The sequence below is a fragment of the Spermophilus citellus genome, assembly GCF_964194105.1.
Source record: "Spermophilus citellus genome assembly, chromosome: 15".
Classification (NCBI taxonomy): Eukaryota; Metazoa; Chordata; class Mammalia; order Rodentia; family Sciuridae; genus Spermophilus; species Spermophilus citellus.
In genome coordinates this window covers 36,865,754-36,889,279 of record NC_138195.1, presented here as the reverse complement: position 1 = coordinate 36,889,279, position 23,526 = coordinate 36,865,754, and the positions used below count along the sequence as shown (strand labels likewise).

Genomic DNA, 23,526 nt, shown 5'->3' with positions numbered 1-23,526 from the left:
TTAAGTTCAAGTACCTGGTGGAATGAATAGATCTAAGAGAGAGATGAGCGTGAGATGCTCCCTTTATTCAACAATCATGTATAAGACAACTGCCAAAGAAATGGGTCACAATTCCTGCTCTTCAAACAGTTCTGAGTTTGTTCACAGGCATGACAAGTTCTCCAGAACCTTCCTCCATGTTCCAGTACACATTGTTTATACCTTAATCCATGTACTGACAGAATTCTGCCTTATAACACAAGTAATGATATGGTAATTGCCCTACCATATCATGACCTCTTGAAGACAAGGACTGGACTCATCCCACAGCAAACATAATGACCTAGCCTCATTAAGTATCAGTGCATAACACAGTGATTCCACTTTAACATAAAAGATTGGGCTAAACATCATACCCATGTGAATTTCTATATATGATCAGCATTGTCCAATAAAGTGGGCTACCTATATAATTTGAAGTTTTATCATAACCATGAAAAAAATTTTAAAAGGAAAGGTCACACTAATTATGATAATATATTTTATTTGATCCAATATGTGAAAAATATTATTCCAACATGTGATCAATATAAAATTAGTAGTGAGATATAGATTTTTTTTAATGTTGTGTTTTTGACAGTAGGGTTAAATTTTGTACTGGCCATTGATCCAATTTGCATACTAAATATTCAATAGTTAAAGTGATATAGTCCTACCAAGATAAAAGTTTTAATAAAAATTTTTTACAGTGCTTCATTTTTAAATTTAAATTAGAATTAATTAAAATTAAATAAATTTAAAACTCAGACTCTCGGTCACAGTAACTACATTTCAAGTGCTCAACAGCTATTTGTGGCTAGTGGCTACTATCCTGGATAGGAGAGTGGTAGGCTACTGTTAAACACTGATAAAAGCAAGCTGCAAAATATGCACATAGTTGGGTACTGATGTCTTAGCAAAATAATTTATACACAAACACATACACACCCATAGACACACATTCAGATAAATGGAGAAATAATCACCAATTGTTAACAAGGTGTTTACTTCTGAGAGGAACCATTGAACTGACTTCCTGGAAGGAGGTAAAGAAGGATTTTTACTTCTATATGGCTTAAATTTTTACATGTACTAATAAAAAGTAAAATCAAGAGGAAAAAAACTTAAGTATCACATTTTCTTTAAATAGAGGCAAATATAGTTACATTTTAAGGGTGATAGGGTCAACTTAGGTTTTTTTGGTTTAGGGGCACCCAGAAGGTAAAGGAAATAGAAATCACTTTATATAAGGAATATGGCATCAGGCCATTGGTGTTTGCCCCAGAGATGGGAAAACTGGAAATGGAAACAAGTCCTCATGGAGTAAAAAGCCCTCGTGAATATTATCAAAAACAAGAAAAATTTGATTTGGCCTATATTGTTTTAAGAATAGAACTAGGAAAAATAATAGATAGTGAAAACATTGTTCATACTATAAACCATGCATTCAGATTTAATTTATCCAAAGTAAGAATTTTTAAGAACCCAACATATCAAAGATAGAATGGGGCTCTCATAAAGTACTCCCAGTCATTGAAAAATATTAAAAAGTAGACTGAGATTTCTGCACAGGGCATTTAAGATGTAGTAGATGCAGGAAAGAATGTCACAACTGTAATCTTGTAACTAGATGATCTGTAGTTCATTTTAACTCTGAGACTTTATGACCCTATGATATTCACCAGTATCCTGAATGCATTATGAAATACTATATATATATATATATATATATATATATTCAATTCCTCTCTCCTTCAAAAAATGCAGTAGAATTATATGTCCCAAACTCCTTGAAGTAAAACAAAGCCATGAAATTAGTAAACTAATAACTGAATAGTGTAAGTAGAAATGATACATGTTACCATGTGCTATTAATGAGTGTAAATATTTAATTGCTAGTCCTCAACCCTTCACTTGTTTTTTTCTTCCTATATGAGCATAGAAGCATGTTGACATAGAGGTCCAATGCAGTTACCATGGAGGAAAAACTCTGGACAGAGTTCTTTATAGCAGAGTTAACTGTATCTAAACAAGAAATAAGCCTTTGTGGTATTAAGCCATTAAGATTTTGAAGATTTTTTTACTGTAGCATAACATAAGCTATGCTAACCATACATTGAGCATTCTTGCTCATAACCTCCAAGAGAAAACAACACATAAAACCATGGCCATAACGGTGTGTTTTGGTTTCTTTTGGAATAATTAAGCACCTTTAGGACAAAAGAGATTTCCAGTTTGGATCATTCCACAAACACACAAGCATATTCATACACTTACCCATAAATGTTCGATAAACTGCAAGAACAGCAAGTTCACTGTCAGAGAAGCATCGGAGGAGACCAGTAATACACATGTTTTATGTGGGACCCTCCAAAGTACAATTCTGAATTCCTGGCATCAGAATTACTAACCAACTAGGATCAGCTATTAATTGCGCTCTATGAGTGATCAAAGGAAGTAAAAACAGATGGTTTGCAGAACAATACATATTTAGGTAGATTTCAGCATAGAAAATTTAAAATCACACTTAAAACTCATCAAAATAACCCCTAGGACCCCTAGGGGACTGAGATCATGGCTTATTTAACCCTGAATCCATTTCAATGCCTTACAGTAGATAACTCGAATGTTTGTGAAGCAAATTGAATGAGATCACATGCTACTGTTATCTATATCTTGGTATTCTTTTTATGTTTCTTGGGGGAAGAAAACAGCATTTCAGAAGGTTTGCTTTTCTAAGGGGAAGACAGAAGAAAACTGATGCTGTTGACTCAGTGCCCCCACTGTGCCTGGTGCCCCCTACACATGATTTAATCACATCTCCCCAGTTCTGTGAGACAAGTATTGTTAACCCTGTTTTCCAGATAAGTGATCAAAGCATAGATAAAACTTGAAGATCATACAGCTTATGGAGCAAGGATCTGATCCAGATCTGTTTTGTTTTAAAGTCCATGGACTTTCTACTACCGTATAATGACTACTACGACTTAGTGCCATTGTGAAACAGAAGCTACCCTAAAATGGTGGCTTCCATGGTTGCTCATTCTTCTAAATCTTTGATTGAAAACATTCATGCAAAACAATGGAAACTAAATGAACATTCAAAAGAAAGAAAGAAAGAAGACAGACAAGAAAAGAAACCCACACAGAAGCTGCACATGTGAAAGCCTATATTTATACACACAGCCGTCACGTGATGGGTAATTAGCCAGGTAACTATAGGTTTTTCTCTGGTAGAAAAGTATACGTTTCATCATGCTTTGAACTCTGCCTTATTATCAGCACTGCTATGAAAACAATGTTTTATTTCTTATTGAGAGAATAGGCCAGGCACGAAGTTTTGTTTTTGCAGGGCCTAACAGAATACTTTCTTTGTAAACCAAAGGAGTCAAATGGGTAGTTGGAAGGTGGAGAAAATCTTCTACCATGATTAGCAAGGCACCATTTTTAAGGGAGGTGAGGATTACAACAGGGCAATTGCCTAGAAAAAAAAAGAAGCATTAGATGTCGAGCTAAAACCATCTCCTTAATAACCTGCCACCTAAAAAAAAGACAGATTACAAACAAGAGATAATAAAAAAGATACGGCGGAACAAGTCCAGTCTGGATTTGTTTACTTCCCTGCACATTTTTGTCTCTGCTATAATCCTAAAACATGAAAAAAGATTCCCTTGAGGAAGGGAGACATTAATATGTGCCAGTATTAATATGTAAAATGTACAAACACATACCCCCATACCACCACCCCCAATCCTCAGACTGGCAGGCTAGATTCAAGCACATTCAAAAATCTCTTCCATAAAGATTTTTAGAATGAATGACAGATGCTTTTATACTAATTAGACCAAGAATAGTTAGCAACCAAATGCCCCAAGTATGTTGCTTCCTCTACCAGGTACTAATAAGACATCCCCTTCCAACTAGAGGGTGTCCTAGAAAGTATTGTAAAAGCAGTCAGATCAACCTTCAAATACACGTAAGTGTCTCCAGTAGACTAAGAACAGAGAATGTGAGAGATTCCAGAGAAGGCTGATCATAAAAGCCCTGTGTTTACTTAACTTACTGGAATAGCTTTGAAGTTAGACAGCCTACACCATAGAGCTAAGACTGTTACTGGGAAGATAAGACAAACACATGAACAAAAAAGGTACGGCATTATATTGGTAGTTATAGAGTAAGGTGCTCAATAAGGTGGTAGAAACACTGAATGTGATAAGATAAGAGCTCAATACAGCCGGACAAATCCCATGAGCAGGATAGCTAAGAATGGTTCAGCAGCCTAAACTGAGTCTTAAAGGAAAGGGAGAATTCCCAAAGGTTAAGAGTCCTGGAAGAGATAACCAAGTGCAGAAAGGCATGAGCCACTTAGAGTATATCAGAGAGTTTGGACGGCAGGGGAGCAGATACATGTGGTTACAGAGGAAGAAGACCAGGTGAGTAAACTAATAAGACTAAGACAGAAGATTCACAGGACAGACAGGAGGTAAGGAGGAAGGATGGACGGATGGTTTTAAAATTCTAAGCACATTAAGAGTTAGCAATGTCTCCCCTGCTTGGATATGTGAAGAAACAGTCATGGATATGTGCATAGCAGCAAGGGTTTCACAGTATGTGGGAATCAGAAGCAACTGAAAAGTCCAGCAATAATTAGTCAAAGTATGAAACATCTCAGTAATGAAACACTCTGGAGCCAGAAAAAGTGTTTCACAATAGAGAGGCACAGTCATCAGAATATATGTGTATGCAAAATACGTATGAAGGGCAGGTTCCCAAACAGTAGATTTTATTTTTATGGGGAAAAAAGTGTGTATATGAATTCTTGCCTATATACCAGTCATACACATTGGCACATATGTAAATGCCAATAGCACTTACATCTGTGTGGGAGGAAAAAACTTATATTCTTTTGCTTTGTGTTTATCTATATTGCCAGCACTTTCCAAAGTGAACATGAATGATATTGGTAGAAAAAAAAAGTAACCACAAGTATCTGGGAATGGTGGTGCATGCTTGAATCCCAGCGTCTTTGAAGCAGGAGGACTGCAAGTTCAAAGTCAGCCTCAGCAAGTTAGCAAGGCCCTAAGCAACTTAGCAAGACCCTGTCTCAAAATGAAAAATAAAAGGGGTTGGGGATGTGGCTCAGTGGCTCAGTGCCCCTGGATTCAATCCCCAGTAACCAAACACACACACACATACACACACACACACACACACTAACCATAATGAAAATTATTAATAAGGAATTTAAGACTGAGGAAACTGCTCACTAGATGTTTGCCTGTTTGTGTTTTATTCAGTAAACACAGAATTATTGAAAAAAGAAGCAGGGCACCCTAAGCTGAAAGCTAATATTTAGAGTAGGTCAGAAATATAAAAAAGTGTAGAAATGATTAAAAATTTTAAAAGCAATTGAGGAAGTCCAAAGGGAGAATGTTCTAGGCAAGGCACAGCTCTGGGATTTTAGGGAAGAAATAAGCAACATACCTTCGTCCCAGCGCACTAAAGCAAAACATACTGAGTTAGGCAACCAGGAAAACCCCAAATCAGTAGCACTATTTGCTCAGCCCCTATTGTGCATGAAGCACTTTGTAAAGCCTTTGAAAACCCACTATTATTCCAGTCTGTCCTAAATAAATATATTTACTAAAATGGGCTAAAAGTCCAAACCTCACCTTTCCTCTGCAGTGACCTGTACAAACTACAGACTTAAACACATAATGTTAGAGGAAAGCAGGGGAGTGAATCTTTGACATTTAGGGAAATTAATGTTTTGCAATAAAACCTCACATTTAAAGCACTCTAAAAGATAAATGAGCTGTTCAAAAGAATTGGTGTCAATACTAAAGAGTATTAAGACTAAATGCCCAAATCAAATACCTGTTCCTGAAACCCTCTGGAAAAGCTATATAAATTCACATGCAGGATGTATGTGCTTTGTATTCCAAGGTAATGTTATCACGACAATGGGCACAATAATGATCTATGGTCAGTCATCATGCAGGTAGGAGGTGAACAAAAACATTTTAGAGTTATAATAAAATGGAAAAGCTTCATGTACTCCAACCTCAAGGGGAACTCATTTTAAATGCACATCAGAAAAATAGTCAATGTTGCCCTTTTCAAGAAATAGTTAACAGACCATGGTGAGCCAACTGGATTTGTTCTTCACAATAGACCCATTCTTCCTACCTAGGGCAAATAGAATCATTGCTCCAATTCTGGCAATGAATGTAGGAAGCCCAGGTGTTTTTTACAGGAGACCCAAGGGACATAGCAAGAGACTATCACCCATGGGAGAAGAACTCCACCACAGCTGAATTCATCCTTTCTTCTCTGATTATCTTCCCATCACACAGTGATCATGACCATGATCATTGTGAAATTAACATTTATCACTAATGAAGCTAAAATAAAAGCATGAGTTGGGTGCCTTCTCCAACAGTCTTATCACAGAAACGGCCTTAAAGGACCTGATGAAGGACAAAGCACCAGGAAAAAAACCAAACCAAACCAGATCCCCAAAACCAAAACAACAACCATCAAAGAAAACAAACAGAAAAACAAATACAAGAACAGATGAAGTTCAGGAGGAGGGTCTGAATTAAACTACAACATTTGCTAGGGTAGGGAATTATTTGTCAATCTTCATCTTGTTTGGCTGAAGCACCTTGAAGAAATTGAACACCAAGCTGGTCTTCTACTCTGGATCTTAATTGGGGCAAAACCCATTTGGGTAAGTCATACCTTCAATGCGACAGTATACAACTAAAGGAACTACAGGAGTTTAAAAGGAACCAAGAGCCCTTATTGAGTCACAGTGGCTGCCATATTAACAATGATACTCATTAGAGAATATCTGTACTTAATAATACTGTCACTAAACTTCAGAGGGTTTAAAGGTGAAATAGCTTGATGGTCTAGTAAAGGTAAGGCCATACAGCTGTAAGGAAGAACCTAGTAGTTTTGCTAGTGTCAGGACATATCTGGAGGGTGTGTCAAGTCAGTTCCTTAGAGCTCTACTGGCCGTGAATGATGGATGTACCATGGCGTTTATTTCCCTATAAGCCTCCTACTATGTATGGTTCTAGGATTCTTAGCAAAACTGAACACCTACAATATAAATGAATAAACCAGTATTAAAAAAAATCCCCAAATGTATCCTGAGACGAGTAGCTAGAATAGTGAGAAATTTTGAAAAAATGTCCTGGGGAAGAATTGAAAACACTGGGGTAGTTTAGCCAGGTAACAAGGGGACTGAAGACTCTTTAGAGAAAAACATGGAGAAAACTGGACCCATGTCCCTGGTGGTCCCTTCCAGACTGATAATAGTATGAAGAGCTCCCCCAAAGCCTGAATTTCTTACTTTTTCATGCATTGTATTCTATAGGTGAATACTGGTAACCTAGATACCGAACGTAGCACTAGAAGTTCTAATCCCCCACCCCACCCCGCGCCAACATTTGCCCTGACATTTCCAAGTCTAAAAATAAGAATAAATTCCTAAATTCTACAAAATGCTCTTCAGTTGATTGTCAATCTGTAGTCCATCATCAAATGGAGAAATGAACCTGGAATTCTAAAAGCATTATGATTAGATTAGGTGGTCAAGCTGAATTTTAACTTTCAAATGAAGTGAGTCATCTTATTCCTTAAGTAACACGATTATCGGTTCCCAGGTTCTTAGAAAATGTCCTGCTACTAAACAGTTCTAAAACTTTGAATATTTTGTCAGGAAGCTGAAGCAGGAGGACCGTAAGTTTAAGGCCAGGCTGGTCTACATAGCAAGACTCTGTCTCAAAATAAAAAATAAAAAGGGTTGGGGATGTAGCTGAGGAGTAAGAGAACCCTTAGGTTCCATCCTCAGTACCAAAACAAAACAAAACAACATCAAAAGAAAATAAACTATTTTGAATGTTTTGGATGCAGATTCCTGGAAAAGTGAACTTACTCCTTTTACCCGTCCTCACTTTATAATAGCATAAAGCAATCTCTTGAAGGAAGAGCCATGGTGGTATGGGGACAGCATGCCTCACTCAGGATAACTGTGCTAGGGGTAGATTCTTTAAAGAATCATGGTAAACACAATATTATCAGAGGACCTTGTGAAAAGATCCTTTGGAAAGTATCTTTCTAAATTATTGATGAGTCCTACATGTAATTGATTTCTATTTTGAACTTAAGGATATTATAAAGGAGAAATTTGTTTTAGTGAGGAGTCTGTTCTTCAGGTCTTTCTTAAAATATTCATGAATAGAATAATAAAAATGTAAATCATCTAAGAAACATCTCAAATTTCAGTGTTAAAGAAAATGGGTTTACCTGGCCCAGCAATTGAAAGTGAAACATAAACAACAATACTTCAAAAGACTCTTTAACACACACACAAAATTTCCATTGACCAAGGAAGGAAGGATTGTTCTGGTATGAAGGATATTTCCAATCCTAATAAATTCAGATATCTCAGATTAAAAAAAAAACCCTTATTATAACAAATTGTCACCATCTTAACATACTTCTTATAAGAAACATTTATTTCTTCCAGGAAGAGTAAGAATCCTTCCCATGGCTACATCCAAGGAAGCCTCTTGATGTATCAAACTCAGAAGGAATCTGAAACTATCATTTGAAACACAAGGTCTCAAGAACTTCTAAGCAAAGACTATATTCAATTTTTTTTAAAAAGAGTACTTGAGAAGCCACTTAAACAACAGACCACTTACAATTCAGCTTATTTTGACAGAATTTTCAGAAGATGTAAAGTTTTAGAATATACATATATACTTACCTGTATAAATATATAAAACATTATGTATTATATAAGGTATATAAATATAACACTTTAAAATATATAAGTGGCCTATTTATTATATTTAGTACATACAGTTAAATAATTTCTAGAACATTATAAAATATATAAATAAATAAGTATATTATATATCTATATAACTGTATATCTACAGCTATATATAGTTTATATATATATATTTTATATATAGTTTATAAACTATATAGGTATCGTTTATAGATAAACTATAGATAAAAATACAGATATATATGTATATAACAACCTGAAGGACTTCCACTGAGGCAGACAGTATTGAGTAAATCAGGGTTTACTCTAGAATGGGTGTATGATTAGAGACCTTCAGCATGAACAAACAAGCTATCATTGTACCACACAGCTCTCTATCATATAATTTCCCTCTAAAAATAATATAATGAAAATACTACCTTTGGCTTCAGTATCACAAAAACTCTCATAGATACTAATTAATTTGTTCTCAGCTAATCTCCTCCAAATCCAATGAGATAAAACTAGGTACATATTATCACCCATTTCACACACAAAGGACCCAAAGTTATAAACATACAGTGCCTTTTTTCCAGGGAGTGACAAGCTTCTCCTGACATCCTGTCCACTGCCCTTTCAACACCACCATGCACAAGTACAGGGGAAGTCCCAGCCACAGAAGGGAGAGGGAAGCTAATCTTTCTCAATTTGATGGGACTTTAGAAACAGAAATTGGGCCGAGGGAACCTCCATCATTAAATTCATGCAAACACACACACACATACACACACACACATACACACACACACACACACATATACACACACACACACATACACACACACACACACACAGGGTCTCTTTTCTCAATTTCAGTTCTTATATTTCTTTTTCTAAAGGCACATTTGGAGATGAAACCATTCATAACTGCCCATCCACAGACAGTTTGTGGCAGCATAATTGACAATGAGTCTGCTGCAAAAAAAAAATGAAAATGCTGTTTTAATAACCTCGGCCTAAAATACATTTTGTTGTATGCCTCAAAGGGTTTCAATAAAAAGTCAACCTGTAGAGACATATTTTCTTGGCTTAAACAACAATCCAAAGCATATAAATGTAGTCCAACTATAATGACATATTTATAGGCCAATAAAGCTTACACTGCAGCTTTCATACTTCACTTAAAGGAACTCTGTAAGAAGCAGTGTTATATAAAATAATTTGATTTTTTTTCAAACTATAGCCCAAGAAATAAAAAAATGCAAGTTTGCTATGTTTAACTGATAGTATTTATATTCCTCAGTTGCTAAAAATTTTGTAAAATGAAGCAATTCTTCATTTGACTACTTCCAACTGCCATACCAAATATGGGTATCAAGTCCACTTTATTACAAAAGCTAAGTACTGTAATTCTAAAGACAAAAATAAATAACTAGAGGCTTGTGTAGTGAATGATTTAATCAACCCGATTCTTCTGGAAAAACAGGTTCTTGTGTTCGTTATGCTTATGAATAATACATTCCTTAACCCTTCTATTTTAACATAGTTATTTTTCTTCATTTTTAAAAATAAACTTCAGCATGAAATAGACTGAAAGAAGGTAAAACATCTTACCCAGTAAAGTCACAATTTGCACTGGTTTCATATGGAATTTTCTTTGAAAAGGACAAAGAAAAGGGAAGACGTGAAGCCACTTTACCATATTTCACAAGTGTTTTTTAAAGATGACTAGTTTTTCCACTACACTTCTCTGTAATTTTAGTCAACAGTCATTTAGAGTCTTAAATGAAAACTCCAGAGATTTTAAAGAAACAAATGGGTCATCCTCAAATATTGTCCAAATGTGCCCCTTCAAGAAGGAAGGGGTATAAAAAATGAAAGACTTGTGATTTGAATCACAGCAATTATTGGAAGCTGCCGTTTGAGGCAGAGTTTCTCTTTGTGGAGTATTAATTTGTTGGCAGACGCGCATTTGTGAGAACATTCTTGGTTTTTTTTACTATTCAGAGACAGGAAGTGACACAAACTGGGATTAAAGGGAACTTATTCTACCTTATTCTACCTAAACAGAGCAAGAAGAGTTCTTTAATTACCCTGGATATTTTAAAGTCCCTTCTTTAAAAATCAACCTAATTTCTTTCTTTATTATTAATTTTGTAACAGGATGAAATCACTCAGTTAAAAAAAATAACATGTTAAGAATTTTACTTTATTTATAGAAAGGTGAGATCTTTGCATTCTTTGTTTACTTTCACCAGGAAAAAAAAAAAAGAGGAGGGTCTTAGGTAATCTCAAAGTTCATCTTTCTTTGGTAAGAACAATGAGAAGTTGGAAGGGTTCTACAGAAGGAAAAACCTAATAAGTGTGTGAACTTCGATTAACAATGTGGTATTGGAGATGGTTTCAGTGTGGCCAAGAGAAAAAGAGATAAGAAAACCACTGTGTAGAAAGAAAAGTACAGACAACAAATATTTTGATGCTGCACACAGAGAAAGGAAGAGGCTAAAGAGAGAGTTGGTGGGACAGGATTGTGTACAGCAAACGACACCCCCTCTCTCCCCAGTATAATTCCTGACAATGTCGACTTACAAACCTTAGATCAGGCAGATAACGGAAACTCATTACATTAAGGAAAGTTTTTGTTTCTCTTTCCACATTATTACAACACAGTGTGCATTCCAATTACAAAAGCTATTTGTCTCAAATTCCCCACAGTTCATACCGACTGAGTAGAATTTCAAGGCCCTAAATTCTATCCTTAAAGGGGTAGTTTACATTAAAAAAAGAAAAGGTACATGGTGTTTCTTGCCCACCAAATCTCCTGTTGATTATTTTCCTGTCCTCAGCACTAATCTTGGAGATGTCTCTCAAGACTAGGGAAAAAAAAATTCTGAATCACCTAGCAAGACTTTTATCAGCACACATTCTTGGGCCTTGCCTCAGTCCAACCTGAAAGAATCTGAGGAAGCTGAACCCAGTAAACAGTATTGCTTTTTAAATTCCCCTAGTGAATCTGAAGAGTAACTAGATTTAAAAACCACTGATCTAGATTTTCCAGGCCAAACCACCTGCAAGTATTTTTAATATTGTCTATAAACCCACTTCTTCTGGAATCAATTTGTAAAAAAAGGTAGATTATGGATATTTTTTAGAATCCAAGAGATCAAAGTCTCTAAATCTTTTTGATGGAATTAAGAAATTGGTTTTCGTTTCATGCTCATTAATAAACTATCCACTTGAAACACAAAACAACCCTGCTATAAATACTCTTGTTTATATGTGTGACATCAAGCTTAACCATCTACACATCCTTTTGTCCCCCGTGGGTTTCCTGTTTAATTTTTTTTTATTAGTAACAGTATATTCCACAACTAAAAAAAAAAAATCAAACAAAGAAAGGTTTTAATGTTAAGGAAAACATAAGACAATGGCAATACATCTTAGATCCTACATTAGGAAAGCAACAGAACGGATATATTATTCAGCATTTTCACACGTCATGAGGGTAGTCATTGTGCGTTCACAAAATTGGGGCATGTGACAGTATATATAAGAAGACTATTAAAAAATTCTTTGGCTTTAGGAAAAAAAACCCTGGCTTCATACTTTTCTTTAATTGTGCACATGACAATCAGGCTGCCATGTCCCAAATATTACCCTCTGACATCAGTAAACTGTTGACTAGCAAACTGTAAGTCAATATTAATGCTGTTCCCAAAACACAGCACAGCTCGTCACAAACCAGAATCACATGAAAGACCCAGTCAGTTACTGGTGTTATTCAGTTTCTTTATGCCAGTTAAAATAAATCATCAAGGTTTCTTGTAATAGTTAAGTTCTAGGTTTAAAAAAAAAAAAACAGGAAGTAGGGCTGCGAAAATCAGCATTGTGTTAGAATGAAAGAAAAAGATCCCTTAATATGTTAAAAGTGAAGTTCCTCTTTGCCTAAAGAGGAAATAACTAGGCTAAATCAGAGGTCAACAACTTTTTGGTCTTGAGCAATGCTAAGAGAATAAGTCAGTGAAGGCAACAGAAGGATATAAACAAAAGGAAAAGAACAAAGAAAGAAATCATGGAGGGAGAAGAAAGTGTTACAGCAACAGAATCAATTATGCAGTCCCTTGTGTCTGTCATCACCAGGCTGGACTCTTTACACCTCTCTTCTCACAATGACGCTATTTTACACAAGGGGAAACTGAGGCTTTGGGGTTAAATTATTTGCCTAAAGCCACACAGCTAAGTAGGTGTCAGAATTAGTGTTCAAGCACTAGTCACACTCCAAAGCTCCTTTTCTCCTTTAAACTTATAGTAGAAGAGGGAAAGGAAAAAAAGAAAAGAACACAGTTGAATGCTTAGAGCTCAAGGAAATCCATACATAAACTGCCAAATCCATGGATCCCCTGCCTCCGGTAGTTCTCTCACTTCACATTAAGTAACTCATCTCTTTTCTTCACTTTGCCCTCTACCCATTGTAAAACACAAAATTCTGACATGGCATCAATAGATGGTGGCACTATCTACTTAACAGCAACTCTTCATCAATTCAATTTTAGGTGCCTGAATTTAAGTCTCATGTCTTGATGGTGCCCTATGAGTTGTTTAAGGACATCATTCAGCACAGGGCTCTGTGATCCCACAGGGAACACCCGTTCAACCATTCCTCACCCACCCCACTATCATCTCTCCATCCGTATTCTCAGTCCCTTTTGAGCATAAAGTGTGAATACACACAAATGGAGACACACTTCACTAGAAAAAAAAAAATCTACAACAAAAAAGGTAGGTTACGATCTATGCCCATGTATTGGATTTAGAAGCAAAAATCATATTTACCAAGGTCGGCCTTTTCCTTGAGAACATCTTTGAAATTGAGTCCGCTGTTGAGGGTTGACTGCCTATACTTCAGCAGAGCCTCTCGCTGTCCATTTCTTCCCAATGCCTCTGCTTTCACTGGCCCAGCTCGTAGGCCACATCTCCACTTGGAAAAATCAGAATGGACCCACTTGACCAGGTCTTCAAGCTTCACGATCACCTTTTCGGAAACAGCAATGACTTCATCCTACAAGACGTGAGATGGGCAAAAAATATTATTTATTGGTTAAAAATAAATGATACACCCTCCCACACAGCCCACCTGATATGCCATGTGAATGTTTAACTTTAGGCAAGCAGGCAGTGTGTTTTTCAATATCAGAGGATCTCCAATAACTCACTGGAGATTTATTGTTTTTTTCACTGCTAGTTATTTAAACAATAATTTAAATGATATATTTGTTACACAATTAGAAAGTATCCAAAAAAAAAAATAGGGCAGTAATCCTAATAGCCATTTTGAATGCTATTTGCAAAGCTCACTCTACCTTAATCTCACCACTTGGGCAAAAGCTGATTTTTAGGTGCAATTAATTGCAAATGTAAAAAGCAAGGGCTAGATGACTAATCGTTAGCCTGTCTCCATATAAATGGCCTAAGTAAATCTAGGATTCTTGGAACTCTGACTCACCCCAAAATTCCTATGTTTATGGTACATTTTCCCTTGGCTTATATACAAATATTGAATTTAACTTTTGTCCTAAAAATTAAATAAAACTGTGATGTAATCCCAAAAGAAATACTTCATAAATGTTATGTGCTTCCCACTGAAAGAAACTTACACATTCTCATGTTTCTTGAAAACTTTGTAAGTTGAGAAATGAACTGATTTTTTCTTTTAATACATATGGGGTAGGGGGTGAGAGGGTGGAGTGAGGAGAAAGTCTTTGAATCTAAGAGTAGAAGTTGAAACTTAAGTTCCTCCTATGGATCATAAATTTGAATTTTAAGCATCTCTAATTGCTTCCAGGAAACAACCAACTTTTCTGCTTCAGAATTAATCCAGCAAGATATTTAATAGATATCCATACATGGAACAAAGGGAAGGCTCCCTTGCCCAACAATTCTTTGAAAAAGGCTTATAAAGATTGTCTCACTGGGTTTTAAGTTAAATTATTTGAAGCATTTGACATTTCAACTTGCACTGACTCCTTTTATTTCTTTTACTTCACATTTCTGAAGAGGGCTTAGCTGTGAAAACCCCTAAGCTTACAAAACCTTCGAAATATTTTAGACAAAACAACAACAGGAAGATGTCTCTAAGCTATTAAAGACAAGGAATTCACAACTGATTTTGGCTAATTTTACTGTTAAACATAACTCTTTCCTCCTTCCCCCACCTACACATATGCACACACCCCCATACCCCCAACACACACACACACACACACACACACACACACACACACACCACTGCAAACACCACTTCAATTCAAACCAAAAGGGGTTTATTAAGATAAGCTTCACATAATAAGAAGCCCTGATTTGTTTCTAAAAAGTCTTAAGGTAGGATCTAAAATTTCACTTTTCCTCACCCAGTCCCAAGTTGCTCTTGAGAAGAAAGTTTACTAGGCATCAGAAAGTAACAAATACTCTATCAAAAATGAAAAGTAAAACTTTGGTAATGGAATCTTTTCCCTTATCATGATCAAATATGAACTTCCACTAAAGGAGAAACTAAGTGGAAAATGTGTTTTCATCTTCTGCTCAAGAAAAAAAATTTCAATACTTTATCAACAATGGGGCACATTACAAAGTACCATTTCAACGGGTGATTTCATCCAGACTCACCACACTATCCTCTTGAAATAAAAGATCTGTAGTTGTCATGCATTTTATAGCTATTACATGGTGATTATTAAATGTCAGAATAAAAACTCAGACTGGGTATTATTTCAAAGCATATGGGAATAGCTTCTGGACAGGACATACCAGCAATCAAATCTAGAATGTACTGGAAAATAATTAAGTTGCATGATATATCAGTCTCAACGTTAGTAAAAATGGAATTTGGCAACATTCTGACCAAATAAGGTTTCCTAGAATAGACAAGTTTGGAGATGAGTGTTATTTTCAAATAGCTCTGACTATGATCAAATGATTATCATTTCAATTACCAGTTGCTTCAGATCTTTTCCAAGAAATGGCATGACTAGCTCTGGCAGGCTTACAACACCCGCCAAACAAATAGTTTATTAACCAAGAGAAAATACAATCCTTCTGATGTCACTGATGAATCAACTCATCTTTCAAGATTCAGTCTATAGATTCTGTGCTTGTTCCTTTTCTCTAACACACACATAAAAAAAAAAACAAATGCAGGAATTCACATAAACATGCAAACCATAAACCCCAGTTTGTATTAATTGTGAAACAACCAGTATGTTTTACTGTGGATTCACAGAGAAACTGGCCCTGCAACATTGTTAAATGCCAGAATTTAAAAGGAAATCTGATAAGTGGAGGAGGGCGAAACAGCAAACCAATCTCCAAAAAACAAAACAGTCAACACACAAGTAGAAAATGTCTCAGGAAACATTGCTTTGAACACACAGTGGCATAAATCACATGCTCATATTTACTATTCTGAGCAAGTGCTGACTAAAGTTCCTAATATGTACCATTCTTGGGCAAGTCTCTATGTCTAAGAAAAGAATTTCAATAAGCTCATCTCATGATTACATTAGCTCTCTGCAAACTGAGAATTAGCACTGGATAAATATTGCTGATTTGCTCTAATACAACACAAAAGGAACACAAAGAAATACACTTTGTTATTCTATTAATGTACCTTGACTTTTCAATTAACCCAGCTCTTAATCAATATTTATGTAGGCTGTGTTAAGACACTTTTTAAGTCCTTATCCCCTTTCATCGTTGTTTAAAATTATTTCTGTAATTCGGATTTTGTTTCTACCACTGTACAAAAGCAGCCCATTTAATCATGAATCCTCTAAGTCAGAGGAGATAATCTAGTCAAGAAATCACAGACCAGCCAGCCGGTGTGTATGCCTGGTCCCACCAACTGTTTAAAGAATTGGAAATTTTACACAAAAATGTCCAGACTTCAACCTTCTCTTATAAAATAAAACAAAGAAAAAGAAAAAAAAAAAAAAAAAACCAAAACCAACAACAAAAAAACCACTTGAAACTAAGCTGCAGCAGATGCCTTCTTTAGACAAGACGTAAAATCCCCACCACTCATTATCACATTATATTTAGTCCACTCTTCCCTAACCTGCCTGGTACCATCAAAGGTACATTTTCACTTATACCCACAGATTCAGTCCATCTCATGTTATTGATGAGGACAATGAGCTTCAGTGGCATGTCCTGGTGTCAACTTATGGCAAGATTTAGATGAGGACCTGGGTTTCTTTTCCACCAACACAGTACCTTAGACTGCAGCCAGAATGCCTGGGTTCAAATCTCAGCCCTGGAATTTACTTCCAATGAAATATAGGGCAATTTCTTTACATTCCCTGTGTTTCATGTTTTTTTTTTTTTCATTGATGAAAAGAAAAAAAAAGGATTACACTGTCTACCTCTTATATTAATTGCCTGGATTCAATGGGTTGGCACAAATGAAGTAATGCCAGATTTAGCTATGTGTCATTACTTCTCTACATTGATGTTTTCCAAAGTGTAGCATGCCTAGATGAATTCAGGTCTTTCACAGGGAAACTTTACATAAAGTTATTCGTTGTTTATTTATTTTTGTGGTTTCTCTATTTATGGAAAAGTGGTACTGGTTTTCTACTTATAGGAGATACAGAAAGTTTCCTCTTTAAATAAATTTAAGCCAATAAGTGGATCACTTTTTACAAAGCCATTACAGAAATAATGGGGATATGTGGATATGGGGAGGGCAAGTTTTTGAAAAAATGAGTGAAATTTCGGATGACATGTCTTATTAGTGGTTCTTAAAGTAAAGTCCAGGAAGCCTTGGAAATCCCTGAGACCCTTTCAGGTGGTCCAGTGGGTGAAAACAGCAATTCTAATCATATCAAGACATAGGCTTTTTTTCTCACTCTCATTCTCTTTCAAGTGTGCAGTGGGGTTTTCCAGACCTGTGACATGTGATATCACAACTGTCTGAATGCAGAAACGCATACGTGAATCCAGCTCTCTATTAAGCCAGACAGTAAAGAGATTTACAAAAAACATAAAACCATGCCACTGTTGCCACTGATCTTTTTGTTTTTGAGAATATAGTTAATTTTCATTAAAATGTGTTACTTTTCCATAGTGGGTTTATATTGGTATTTTAATTTATTATTGTAATTAATTTAGAGTAAATTTTCCTTTTTTTGGTATACAGTGCTGTGAATTTTAACACAAGGACAGAATCATAAAACCAGTATCACCACAATCACTAGATATAGACCAGTCCATCACCCTCAAAAGCCCTTTGTATTATGTTGTATTTGTTACATTCCCCCCACTCCACACCAACTTTTGGCAACCACTGATCAGCTCTTGCTTTGGTTTTCTTTCTTAAAATGTCATGTAAATTGAATCATATGGTATAAAAACCTTTTAGATTGCTTCTTTCACTCAGCACAATACTTTTGGGATCCACCCATGTTGCTGCATGAGTCAACAGCTTATTACCTTGTATTGCTGAACAGAATTTGATGGTGTGGATGGCCACCAAACTTTGTTTATCCATTCACTGACTGAGGGACATCTGGGCAGGTTCAATTTTGGTGATTACAAACACAACTACTATAAACTTGCATGCACAGGTTTCTGTGTGAACACACATTTTCAATTCACTAGAGTAAACACCTAAGAGAGGGATTGCTACGCAATGTTTGAGAAACTGCCCAACCATTTTCTGGAGAGGCTGCGCCATTTTGCATTCTCACCAGCACCATATGAAAGTTCCAGTTGTCACTCATGCTTGCCAGCACTTGATACTGACCCTATAAATTAATTACTGCCATCCTAATATGTACATAGTAATTTCTCATCATCTTTTTAGTTTTCCTTTCCCTAATGACTAATGATATCATACATCTTTTCAGGTGCTAATTTGCTACCTGTATATCTTTTTTCAAAGAAGTTGATGTTAAATCTTTTGCCCACTTAAAAAATTGTGATGTTTGCTTTCTTACTATTGAGTTTTGAGAGTTCTTGAAACTTCTAGATTCAAGTCTTTTGACAAATATGTGGCTTGAAAATATGTTCTCCCTCTTTGTCGCATTCTTCTAACAGTTTCTTTAATAAAACAAAAGTTTTAAATCTGATTAAGTTCCATTGGTCAGCTTTTTGTTTTATGGATTGTGGTTTTGCTTTTTATATCTATGAACTGTTTGCCTAATCTGAGGTCACAAAGAATTTCTATGTTTTCATCCAAAAGTTTTTTACTTTGATGGGCTGAGAAAGTATCTCAGTGGTAGAGCATTTGCCCACCATGCTTGAGGACCTGGGTTCAATTCCCAGCACCATGCAAAACAACAACAAAAGCATCAAAAAATTTATACTTTAATGGTTTACATTTAGGATTTTGACCAATTTTGACTTAATTTGGTGTAAGCTATACAGTTCAGCTTGACATTTTTTTTTCATGTGAATGTCATATTATTATTTTTAAGTCAATTTAGCATTTTAAATTATTTCTCAGTTTTAATTTCCAAAACCATAAATACTGATATGTATCACTCACATACACAAAACTTATTGGGGTCCTCAGTAATTTGTGTGTAAAAATTCCTGAACCCCAAAAAGTTTGAGAACCATTGTATTAGTCACTAACTCAAGGCATTTTCTTTTTTTTTTTAACCTGAAAATTATTTTTTTTATTGGCTGTTCACAACATTACAAAGCTCTTGACATATCATATTTCATACATTAGATTGAAGTGGGTTATGAACTCCCAATTTTACCCCAAATGCAGATTGCAGAATCACGTCGGTTACACATCCACAATTTTACATAATGCCCTATTAGTAATTGTTGTATTCTGCTACCTTTCCTATCCCCTATTATCCCCCCTCCCCTTCCCTCACATCTTCTCTCTCTACCCCATCTACTGTCATTCATTTCTCTCCTTGTTTATTTTCCCATTCCCCTCACAACCTCTTATATGTAATGTTGTATAGCAATGAGGGTCTCCCTTCATTTCCATGCAATTTCCCTTTTCTCTCCCTTTCCCTCCCATCTCATGTCTCTGTTTAAAGTTAATCTTTTCTTCCTGCTCTTCCTCCCTACTCTGTTCATAGTTGCTCTCATTATATCAAAGAAGACATTTGGTATTTGTTTTTTAGGGATTGGCTAGCTTCACTAAGCATAATCTGCTCTAGTGCCATCCATTTCCCTGCAAATTCCATGATTTTGTCATTTTTTCGTGCTGCATAATATTCCATGGTGTATAGGCATTTTCTTATTCTTAATTTTCCTTGACCCCTTTGTATCATTTGATAATAAACAATGCTACTTCTGACTTGAACTTTTCCTCGTGTTAAGAACTGAGAAGGGTCTGTGATTTTACTATATAATATGAATTTTTCTCTTCCATTTCATTCCACTGGCCTTCATGTCTATTTTTATACCAATACCATGCTGTTTCTGTGGCCAAATTTTACTCAAATTTGCCTCCCACAGTTTCATGGATGCAGACAGTGCCTAAGAGACTCCTGGACACAAAGGATGGTTTATTGCTCATGGTGCTAGCAGTAATCAATGTCCCAGCATTTGTGTGGGCCTTATAATATCCAATTCCCCAAAAAAAGACACAAGGAGCGATAGATGAAAGGTGCTCACACATTGGGATGAGTCTTGAGTTTAGTGAATCTAAATCTTCACTTGTTTATATACTTCTATTAGTGCATTATATTATACGTAATAGTGGACTTCATTTTGACATAGTCATAGATGCAGATAACATAATTTGCTCAATTTCAATCCTCAGCAGTGACCTCTTCCCTCTCCTCCTCCCTCCCTCTGACCTTCTTCAGGACTTTATTCAATTTGTGTATGTTTTTAATGGGTTTATTATTGTTATACATGAAAGTGGAATTCATTGTGATATATTCATGTATGCACACAGCATAATTTGGTCAGTTCCATTCTGCAGTTCCTCCCCTTTCCCATTCCTCCTCTGTACTCCTTGATCCTCTTCCTGGACTCTACTGTTCTTTCTATTTTCATGACATTTACATTTTTTAAAAAGTCTTCATTTCTCTCCAGCTTCTGCAGACAAGAGAAAACATTTGACCTTTGACTTTCTGATTCTGGCTTATTTAGAATGATGTTCTCCAGTTCTGTCCATTTACTGGCAAACATTCTAATTTTATTTTTCTCTATGGCTGAATAAAATTCCACTGTGTATGCCACATTTTCTTTATTCATTCATCTAATGATGGACACGTAGGCTCCTTCCATAGCTTGGATATTGTGAATTGCACTGCTATAAAATTGATATGCATTAGTACTATAATGAGCTAAAGTTCTTTTGGAGAGATACCTAGGAGTAAGATATGTTGGTTCCATTCCCAGCATTTTGAGAAATCTCCATACTGCTTTTCAAATTGGTTGTACTAATTTTCAGTTCCACCAACAATGTATGAGTGTACCTTTCCCCGAACATCCTCACCAGCAATTATTGTTATTTGTATTCTTGGTGATTGCTATTTTAACTGGAGTTAGATGAAATCTCGGTATAGTTTTGAGTAGCATTTCTTTGATTGCTAATAATGATGAAAATTTTGTCATATATTTGATGGATGTCTGTATTTATTCTTTTGAGATATGTCTGTTTAGATCATTTGCCCATGTATTCACCGGTGGGTGTGTGTATGTGTGTGTGTGTGTGTGTGTGTGTGTGTGTGTGTGTGTGTTGAGTTCTTTATATATATTTCAGATATTAATTTTCTAAGAGTTGCTGGCAAAGACATTTTTCCCAGTGTTCAGGCTCTCCTTTCACACTTTTAATTGTTTTCTTTGCTGTGCAGAAGTTTTTAAAGCATCCTACTTGATTCTTGATTTTATTTTTTTATGAGTCTTATTAAGGAAGTTGGTGCCTGTACCAATATGTTGGGATGTTAACCCTGTTTTCTTCTAGCAGTTGCAGTGTTCCTGGTCTAACTCCTACCTCTTTGATCTGCTTTGAGTTGGGTTTTTGTGTAGAGTGAGATAGGGATCTAGTTTCCTTCTTCTACATATGGACATGTAGTTTTCCCAGCATCTTTTGTTTAAAAGGCTATTTTTCCTCCAATGTGTGCTTCTGGCACTTTGTTAAGGATCAAATGACTATACAATATGAATTTATTTCTTCTATTTCATTCCATTGGCCTTTGTGTCTATTTTTACACCAATACCATGCTGTTTTTGTGACCATAGCTCAGCAGCATAATTTGAGGTCTGGATACCTCTGACCTTACTCTTATTGCTTAGTATTATTGACTGCTTTGAGTCTATTATTCTTCCAATGGAAATTTAGGACATTTTTCCTCCTAGTTCTAGGAAGACTGTCACTGGTATTTTGGTGGGGGTCACACTGAATTTGTGATCACTTTTAGTAATATGGCCATTTTGCCAATATTAACACTGCCTACCCAAGAATATGGGAGGGCTTCCCATTTCCTGATATATATATATATATTTAATATTTATTATTATTTTTTAGTTGTAGTTAGACACAATACCTCTATTTTATTTACTTATTTATTTTTATGTGGTGCTGAGGATTGAACCAGGGCCTAGCACATGCTAGGCGAGCACTCTACCACTGAGCCACAACCCCAGCTCTCCTGATATCTTTTTCAATTTCTTTCTTCAGTGAATTTTTATTTGAGGCTATTGTGAATTCAATTGTTTGCCTGATATTGTTCCCAGAAAATTCATTATCAGAGTATAGGAAAGGTATTGATTTTTGTATGCTGACCTTGTATTTTGCAACTTTGCTCAATTTTTTATAAGTCTAGAATCTGCTGGTGGAAATTTTGGGGGTGTTCTAAGAATAGGATAATGTCATCAGTAAACAGAGATAGTTTGACTTCTTCCTTTCCTATTTCCTTTAATTTCTTTCTCTTGCCTAGTTTCTTCAGTGTTTTTAACATGAAAGGGTGCTGGATTTTCTCAAAGGCTGTTTTCTGCATCTATTGAGATGATTGTGTGATATTTTTTATCCTTAATTCTATCTATGTGATGAATACATTTATTGATTTGAGCATGCTGAAACAATCTTGCATCTGTGGGATGAAACCAATTTGATCACAGTGAATAATCTTCTCAATGTGCTTTTGAATAAAGATTGCTAATGTTTTATTAAGAATTTTTGCATCTATGTTCACCAGGGATATTGGCAGGTAGTTTTCTTTCCTTGATATGTCCTTATCTGATTTTGGTGTCAGGGTGATACTGCTTTCAAAGAATGGATTTGGGAGTGTTCTCTCTCATAGAATAATTTTAAGATTGGCATTAGTTCTCTTTAAAGGTCTGGTAGAACTCAACTAAGAATTCATCAGATCTAGGGCTTTTCTCTGTTGATATTGGTTAATTGATATTGGTCTATTTAGGTTTTCTATATCCTCATAGTTCAATTTGGGTAGGTAATATGTGTTTAGAAATCCCTAGATTTTCCAGTTTATTATTAGAGTATACATTTTCATAACAGTTTCTAATGATTCTCTGCATTTCCAAAATCTGTGGTGATATCTCCTTTTTCATTTCTTAATTTTGTTGATTTGGGTCTTCTCAAACTTTCATTAGTTTGGCTATGTGTTTATCAACCTTTATCTTTTGAAAGAACCAACTTTTTGTTGCTTTGATTCTTTGTATTTTTTTAATTTTTAATTTCATTAATTTCAGTTCTGATATTACTTCCTATCTTCTCCTGG

The 23,526-nt window shown here is 35.6% G+C and overlaps 1 protein-coding gene across 2 annotated transcripts in view; it reads right to left on the bottom strand.

Annotated features, from left to right (window-relative positions):
• The window catches only part of ARID5B (AT-rich interaction domain 5B), a 179,619-nt gene that overhangs the window by 131,004 nt on the left and 25,089 nt on the right, over nt 1–23,526 (bottom strand). For both annotated transcript variants that reach the window (XM_081268668.1, XM_081268669.1), the window contains one exon: nt 13,643–13,868. In XM_081268668.1, coding sequence (XP_081124794.1) covers nt 13,643–13,868 — 226 coding nt within the window. The remainder of the gene's footprint in view (nt 1–13,642; nt 13,869–23,526) is intronic.